This window comes from Octopus bimaculoides, chromosome 22 (genome assembly GCF_001194135.2).
Source record: "Octopus bimaculoides isolate UCB-OBI-ISO-001 chromosome 22, ASM119413v2, whole genome shotgun sequence".
Classification (NCBI taxonomy): Eukaryota; Metazoa; Mollusca; class Cephalopoda; order Octopoda; family Octopodidae; genus Octopus; species Octopus bimaculoides.
Window position 1 is genome coordinate 18,187,154 of NC_069002.1, and position 9,430 is coordinate 18,196,583.

Below are 9,430 nucleotides of genomic sequence, written 5' to 3' on the forward strand. Positions count from 1 at the left end.
ATATATATATATATATACACATGTATATATATAGATGTATATGTATACGTGTATATGTAAAGCTGTATATGTATAGATGTATAAGAGAGCGAGCAAAGCTACAGGAAAGCAAAAGATGAATGATCACAATAAGCAGTCAGCTACCCTACCCAAGTCGTTACTACTCCCAGATGTAGGATTCCTCGCCACACAGGTGACAGGCACAGCTGTAAGATGCATTATGGATCTATAGGAATTGGAAGAGTGTGACCCAACTGAAACATTAACAACTGGAAGTGTCACCTCTGGAAGTGTCACCTCTGGAAGTGTCACCTCTGGAGTTTGAAAATGACCACTATACCGAAAGGTAACTGGACAGAAAAAATTTATAATCTATAAATGTCTTTCAATAGCCAGTCACTCATCTGGGAAGGCCTTGAAATCAATGTTACCATAGGGGGACTATGTGTGACCCAGTGATAATAAGAAGACTCAAAGGGAGTCTGAAACCAAATAACTTTACTCAACACTTTGCAACTGAATCAGTGGAGGCAAAGATGCCTCTCATTTACATGATAATTTATGCGCCACATTGCAGAAATCACAATCTAAGTATATCTCAAAGCAAACTGTTACACTGTTGTACCATTGAATTACAAATAACGTTAATCATTTATGTTCAGGTAACCCTATAGCTTCCAAGAGTACATCTGTATTCGTCTATGCTTAGATAAAATGACTAAATTGTGGGTGTTAAGTCCCCATGAAGGGGTCTTTCTAACTTCTAAGAAGATGAAATTTTAGAAATATTACTTTTAGAAGCATTGAGATGTCTTAGAAAGTTAAAGAAGTGATTTTAAATTTTCAAACGCAGGATAATGCTAATAATATAGCCTGAACAGGATAAGCTACCCCTATTTTGCAGAAAAAAGTGTAGGCGGCCAGCTATGAGTGTGTTTGTAGAATATTTTCTTATGAAACCTTTCATAATAATGACTGTTTGGAACAGAGAAGAGAAAAACATGTCAGTTTACAGATAAAGCCAACTTTCTTTTAGTACCAACTTCAAAATGTGTTTATTCACTGCATTATTTAGTACTACATTTTCCCGGAGGTTACAAACCTTTAAAATAGGGAACTACAAGAAATAGGCGGGGTTGAACAGTGTCAACACAACCAATCATGTGAATGTAATCAAAGTAGTGTTCTTTCTTTGATTACATAACAGCTACATATTGTCTATTGTTCTTCTTACTATTGTTGTGTGGTCTTTGGTCAAGACACTAGTGAGAGTATAATGTATTGGTAGAATTAAAACTGAACAAATAAACATGATTATGCAAAAAATAGAAAATGTACTGGTTTATCTTGTCATTGTCAAGGAATACTTACAGTAGTGATGGGAATAATTTCTTTAATTTTTCTTTCAAATTTTCATTCTTAACTAGGTCCAGTGGAGACACACCGTTTTTGTTTTTATGATAAAAGTCACCCCCGTGTTGGGCCAGATAACTGGCAACCACTGCGCCGCTGCACCTGCATCCTTGTCTCAATTTCAGCTTAGTGCAGTACTACAAATGATGAAATATAAAATGATAAGTGCAATATAACACAAATATACATTATAGATATCTCAAGGTACACGACAGTTCAACTACTGCTTCACAGTGCTTATCCAGTAACTAAACCGATTTCCAAATATTGAGTTCGTACATCATCTCCAGTTGCATTCATTTACCATTTTTATTTCTTCTTACTTTATTTTCAGCATGAAGACATTTTGAATAAACAGTCATTATTTTTGGACAGAACAAACTTTATTGATTAACACCAAATTTGTTGATACTTAATGTGCAAATATTTACTAGCCTATCACAAATATCACAAAGTATTACATACAAAACAATATTAAAAAAGAAAATCATAGTATCAAGTTAAATATAGAAAATATAATGGAACAAATATCTCAGTAATAAAACACAAAGCACAGAAAACCAACAAGAACCTCTCTATACAACTGGCTTGATGAAACCAAATGGCCACAACAAATATTTATGAAAGAGTATTGTGTGTGCATATATATATATATATATATATATATATATATATATAAAACATAACAGCGTGGCAATGAACAATGTTAGTTATCAGAAAAGAGAACACCTTCAAGATACCAATTTCTTCAGATAAAACAACAAAATCAACACCACACAGATACATCCAAACATATCAACGTTTCCAAAATTAATAAAGAAACATCTTTGGATGATGAAAGTAAAGTAAAGGAGGCAAGAATTAGGTCACAGTTGAGGCAGCACACCAATACATTGTAGTTGATAAATTGTTCAAACTGTTAATCCGATGGACAATTCTAGTCATGCGTTGGGGAGGAGGGGAGTAGATAACTATCAAAGTAAGTTCTTCTCAGTAAAGTAGATGTTACAACAACAAACAGATGACCATCAACTGTCTGAAATATTCTTTTCTACCCTTGGCACAAAGCCCGAAAATTTGGGAGAGGGAGCCAGTCGATTAACACCGGTGCTTAATTTATTGACCCTAACAGGATGAAAGGCAAAGTTGACCTCGGCGGAATTTGAACTCAGAAACTGTCTGAAAATATTCAAATATTCTTTTCTACTCTAGGCATAAGGACCAAAATTTTTGGGGAGAGGGCCAGTCAATTTGATCGACTACAGTACGCAACTGGTACTTAACTTATCGACCCCGAAAAGATGAAAGGCAAAGTCGACTTTGGTGGAATTTGAACTCAGAAACTGTCTGAAATATTATCAAACATCTGCAGTGACCTTTGTTCATATGAAAATCAAAGAGTTACTTAAATTCTGTAACAGTTGAAAAGTAAATACCATCAGATCTACTGATGGTTAGGTGTCAATGGATTTGTATTTCCACATAAGTGCATGCAAATGTTATACGCACATACATATGCAATTGTACAAACAAAACTTAAGTACAGGAACACATACAATGAACCTACTTTATTTACCCACTCTTTAGTGTGTTCTATTGGCTTAGAGCATAATTTATTGCGGCTTATTTTCAACAAATTTTATTCAACAAAAACATCCTAAAATGATTATTCCGGAACATATTCATCATCTACTTCAATTACTGCTTCCCATTTGCTTGGTAGGCGGTCAGACCACCATTTAAAGAAATTTTTGTTAAATATTGTTATTGTTTTTGTTGAATAAAATTTATTGAAAAAAACTACAATAATTATGCACCAACCCAATAACATTCAACATAACATATACACAGTGGTTATATGTTGAATACAAGAGTGTGGTTGAGAGCTGTTTCAGTCAGGATTCTTCACAGAATGGATTGGATGTTTTTATTTTGGCACCTGTACTATAAAGGCTGTTATCTGTTATGTCACACAGACCTCTTTTCTATCTCGTATCATTGTTATATGTGAATAATATCTGCTCTCATCAATAGGTGACCTCTCCTTTAAACTGTGATGGCTGGGTTTCAGTGGCCAAAATCCGAGATAGGTTGCCTTCTCTACAGTGGAGAAGCCATGCTTTTGAGGGTGGAAAAAGTTGGAATATTGTTTGTTAAATAATATAACTAGGGTTATCAGGACAGAATGGATTACTTGATGATAATGGAAGAGGTGGTTGGTGGGTGTGAATTGAGACATGATAAGCAATGTCTGTCTGTTTGTCACTCTCTCTCTCTCACACATACAAACTCACACACATACGCATATCCCCCGCCACACAAGCAAACAAGTAAACAAGCAAATTTTAAAAACTTACCTTATCTAAAGTAGCTATGGTTTCCACCTCAGAATGAAACATCTTTCTCTCCACAGTAAGGTGCAAACAATTGTTGCCATCATTGTCGACAGCATTTACGTCTGCTCCCCGTGAAATTAAATAGTTAATCATTCCGAGGTGGCCCCCGGAGACGGCTTCAAGGAATGGTGTCATTTTCTTATGGTTCCTAACATTCAGTTTCATGGAATCCTTTTTGGAGATAAAAGTAGAAAATGAAAATTTACATGAAAATTAGGTTAGATATGAATGTGTCATTACTGTCTTCTACTGGGTACTTGGTCGAACTGATCATGTGCATTTGTTGTTTGTCTGTGAAGTCAATTTTAGTTTCCTCTATAAATTGCTATGGCTTTGTATTAAAGACATCAAATCTTTTAAGTATTAAGATAAAATACTAGAGTGTATATTATACATATGTGTGTGTGTGCATTTGTGTGTGTGTGCATTTGTGTGTGTGTGAGTGTGTGTGTTTTAACTAACCTGGGACAGCATCAAAGTTACCACAGCATAGTGTTGCCTGTAAGTTATTAAAGGAGAAAAGAAAAATATAAAACAATTAATAGCATTCTGATTGAGATTATTATTAATTATTAGGTCATTAATTTATGAAAACAAATGTAAGCAGATCACTATTGCCTAATTACATCAATAATTATATAGACATACATACATTTAGTCAATATCCACTCTACACAGTAGATCAATTATACAGGGGTTGGACAAAATAATGGGAACACCTAGCATCTTACTTGCATAATTGTGAAATATCTATAAAACCGTCAAAAGCTTGTTTATTTTTATGTTTTTTTAAAATTTATTATTAGTGTTGCTTAATATGTTTTGCTAAAATTGCTGTTTCTGTTCAGATATCATCAGAAAAAAGGTAATTAAAATTCATTAAAATGACAGATCTATCGGACTTTCAAAGAGGTCAAATTGTTGGTGCTCATATGGCAGGCGCTAGCGTAACGAAAACAGCCAAAATGTTTGGTGAATCAAGAAGTACTGTTTTGAAAGTAATGACAGCCTTTAAGAAAGAGGGAAAAATCTCGTCGAAACAAAACTCCGGAAGAAAACCAAAACTTTCAGATAGGGGCCGTCGGACTCTTACACGAATTGTTAGAAAGGATCACAAAAGTACAGCTCCCAAAATTACTGTAGAGTTTAATGACCACCTTGAGAACCCAGTTTCCACAAAAACTGTTCACCGGGAGCTGCACAAAACCGAATTTCACGGGAGGGCTGCAATCAGAAAACTACTACTTTCAAAAACAAACGTTGCAAAGCGTTTAGAGTGGAGTAAAAACCTACAGAATCAGTCCCGAGAACAGTGGAAGAATGTTATTTCTTGGACGAATCGTCCTTTACCTTATTTCTGAATACCGGCCGAGTATACGTGTGGGGACAGCCAAGAAAAGCATTTGACTCAGACTGCCTTTTTCCACGTGTTAAACATGTAGGAGGATCTGTGATGATCTGGGAGGAAGGGCTATATCTTGGAAATCTGCTGGCTCAATGGTTTGTCTTCATGGCAGAATTAATAGTCAAGACTATTCAAGTATTTTATCTGATGGTCCTACCCAATATTAAAATAAATTTGTTTGAAATTTTAAGGTGTTTCCATTATTTTGTCCAATCCCTGTATATACACACTTGAGTCAGCTCAACAATGTATATGTGGTACAACTGTTATATAGAAATGAAATTTAGGATAGAGGAGAAGATGTAGAGGTGATTATATTGACTCCAGCACATGACTGGTATCGTATTTTATCTGTCTTTCCAGAAGGAAAGGCCAAATTGACCTCGGTAGTATCTGAACTCGGAATGTAAAGGGTCGTAAATAAATACCACAAGATATTTTGTCCAACACTAACAAATACCCAAGAACAAGAGAGGTTGAGAGTTTCTTAAATGAACCAGTGGATATTACTGGTACAGATTATATCAGCTACAGAGTGACATTAGTTACTCTGACACGATTTAAACACTGTAAGGGATGATTCTGTATTTAACCCTAGGTCAGAGGAAAGAGATACATTACGAGTGACGGGGGTGAAAAGGGGTGAAAGTAAGAAGACAGACGATCTGAACCAGTAACAGTAAGGGAGGATTAGATGAAGTGAAGAAAAATCTAGTCATGTGATAACAACAACAATAATTATGGTGATGATTAATTGATGAGGTAGATTACAGTGTCATTACAGTGTGAAAGAGAGTTGAAAGACGATGGCCCATGGTGGGATATGAATGACTCAATAAAATAAACAGATTTTGATATTCCTGATGAATGTGGTCTTACCATTGAACTGCTATATGTAGAGGTGTGTTACTATTATTGTCAACCGCATTGGCATCAATGCCATCTTGTTGTAGTAGAAGTTCAACAGTATATGTGTGTCCATTCAGACAGGCCTGATGCAGAGGTGTCCAACCATCTTTGTCCACCACACTGACATTAATGTTAGTGTGTTGTAGTAGATGTTCAGCGGTCTCCATGTGTCCATACAGACAGAGCAGATGTAGAGATGTGCAACCATTTCTGGCCACGGCATTGACATTAATGCCAGTCTGTTGTATTAGAAGTTTAACAGTGTCTGTGTGGCCATGCCTACAAGCCAGGTGTAAAGGTGTCCAGCCATCTTTGGCCACCACACTAATATCAGTGTGCTTATGTTGTAGTAGACACTTAACAATGTCTGTATGTCCATTCAGACACGACAGATGTAAAGGTGTGCAACCATTTCTGGTCACAGCATTAGCATCAATGCCAGTCTGTTGTAGTAGAAAATTAACAGTGTCTGTGTGTCCATATCGACAGGAGAGATGTAGACATGTCTCATAAACATTGTCCACTTCACTGACATTAGTGCCAGTGTCTTGTAGTAGAAGTTCAACAATGTCTGTGTGTCCATTCATACAGGACAGATGTAGAGGTGTCCAACCCTCTCCGGCAACCATACTGACATCAGAGCCAGTTCGTTCTAGTAAAAGTTTAACAGTGTCTGCGTGCCCAGCCTGACAGGCCAGGTGTAAAGGTGTGTAGTGATCATTGGTCATCACATTGGCATTAATGCCAGATTTTTCTAGTAGAAGTTTAACCGTTTCAATGTGTCCATTCATACAGGCCAGATGTAAAAGTGTGTTACCATTATAGTCTACTACAGTGACGTCAGTGTCAGTTTCTTCTAGTAGAAGTTTAACTGTGTCTGTGTGACCATTCAGACAGGTCAGATGTACAGGTGTGTCGCCATCATAGTCCACCACATCGACATCAGTGCCATTCTGTTGTAGTAAAAGTTTAACAATGTCTGTGTGTCCATTCAGACAGGCAAGATGTAGAGGTGTGCAACCATCTTTGGTCACCGCCGTGACATCAGCGCCATTCTGTTGTAGCAGAAGTTCAGCAGTGTCTGTGTGTCCATTTAAACAGGTTAGATGTAGAGGTGTGTTACCATTATTATCTACAACCATGACATCAGTACCATTCTGCTGCAGCAGAAGTTTAACAGTGTCTGTGTGTCCATTATAAGAGGCCCGATGTAAAGGTGTCCAGCCATGATTATCCACTACCATGACATCAGTGCCAGTCTGTTGTAGCAGAAGTTTAACAGTGTCTGTGTGTCCATTCCGATAGGCCAGATGTAAAGGTGTCCAGCCATCATTGTCCACCACCGTGACATCAGTGCCAGTCTGTTGTAGCAGAAGTCTGACACTGTCTGTGTGACCATTCAGACAGGCCATATGTAGAGGTGTCTGACAATCATTGTTCACCACCTTGACATCAGTGCCATTCTGTTGTAGCAGAAGTTTAACAGTATCTGTGTGTCCATCTTGACAAGCCAGATGTAGAGGTGTGTCGCCATCATTGTCCACTACACTGACATCAGTGCCATTCTGTTGTAGCAGAAGTTTAACAGTATCTGTGTGTCCATCTTGACTAGCCAGATGTAGAGGTGTGTCGCCATCATTGTCCACTACCCTGACATCAGTGCCAGTCTGTTGTAGGAGAAGTTTGACACTGTCTGAGTGTCCATTCAAACAGGCTAGATGTAGAGGTGTCCAATCGTATTTGTCCACCGCAGTGACATCAGTTCCAGTTTGCTGTAGTAAAAGTTTAACAATGTCTGTATGTCCATTGAGACAAGCAAGATGTAGAGATGTGTCACCATCATTGTCTACCACGTTGACATCAGTGCCAGTCTGGTGTAGTAGAAGGTTAACAGTGACTGTGTGTCCATCTTGAGAGGCCAGATGTAAAGGTGTGTTACCATCATTGTCCACAGCACTAACATCAGTGTCATTCTGTTGTAGTAGAAGTTTAACAGTGTCTGTGTGTCCACGTAGACAGGGAAGATGTAGGGGTGTCCAACCATCATTATTTCGTTGATTGACCTGAAAATATAAGCAATAAATACTTTAAAGATGGTGTGTACTAGATGGTGTGGGGTACAAGAATTGTAAAAAAATCTCAGAAAGTGAAAGGAAAGAATCAAACTAATAAACAGCTGGAATGAATGTGGGGAAGAACAAATAAATGAGGTTTGTATATATACACTCACTTACACACGCACACACACACACACACACACATTTATATACCCTCTCACATGCAAATATACGCATCCACACGCACAGACACACACACATATATACACTTTCACACACACACACACACACACACACACACACACACACACACACACACACACACACATATATATGTACGGCTAGCTGGCAGAAACGTTAGCACGCCGGGCGAAATGCTTAGCGGTATTTCGTCTGCCGCTACGTTCTGAGTTCAAATTCTGCCGAGGTCGACTTTGCCTTTCATCCTTTCGGGGTCGATTAAATAAGTACCAGTTACGCACTGGGGTCGGTATAATCGACTTAATCCGTTTGTCTGTCCTTGTTTGTCCCCTCTGTGTGTACATACATAAATACACATATATATACATATGTACAGAAATATACCTACGCTTTATGTTTTCACAAGTCATTTATGTTTATGTATTTTTTGTGTGTGTGTGCATTTATGTGCATTTATGTGCATTTATGTGCATCTATGTGCATTTATGTGCATTTATGTGCATTTATGTGCATTTATGTGCATTTATGTATGTATATTCGAGTATGTAAGTATATGTATGTATATGCTTATGAGCCTATATGCATATTTATGCATGTATATGTAGGTCTGTATGAGAAATGAAGAAAAAAAAACAATTTAAAGAAATATAAATTCATTATGGAAACTAAAATTTTTCAATTTTGTGAGACCAATTCCGAAAGATCTTCCAGATATCTATGAACTTCTTCTGAAATCCACTCTTTTCAATGTTGTAGCAAATAATTATGTCTATATTGTGGGAAAGAAAGTCGAAAAGTGTGTGTAGCGAGGTATCGATCTAAAATTCAGCAAAGATATTTATTTTGTTACCAAAATCATCAAATGCACACAAGGAAATGAGCAACTTTTTATAAAAACATATGAATCGTCAGAAAGTCATCAGTAAACAAAGTTTGGGCACACTGTATGTACATATCACATACGTACAACACACACACACAGATAGATAGATAGTTAGAGAGAGAGAGAGAGAGAGAGAGAGAGAGAGAGAGAGAGAGAGAGAGAGAGA

General features: G+C 37.2%; 1 protein-coding gene across 1 annotated transcript in view; it reads right to left on the minus strand.

The window, feature by feature from the left end:
- LOC106867307 (serine/threonine-protein phosphatase 6 regulatory ankyrin repeat subunit B) overlaps nt 1-9,430 on the minus strand; it is a gene marked incomplete at its 5' end in the record, with an annotated part of 27,250 nt that overhangs the window by 12,030 nt on the left and 5,790 nt on the right. The window contains 4 exons of the mRNA XM_014912147.2: nt 1,372-1,550; nt 3,771-3,980; nt 4,272-4,308; nt 6,094-8,186. Of these exons, the coding sequence (XP_014767633.2) occupies nt 1,372-1,550; nt 3,771-3,980; nt 4,272-4,308; nt 6,094-8,186 (2,519 nt within the window). The remainder of the gene's footprint in view (nt 1-1,371; nt 1,551-3,770; nt 3,981-4,271; nt 4,309-6,093; nt 8,187-9,430) is intronic.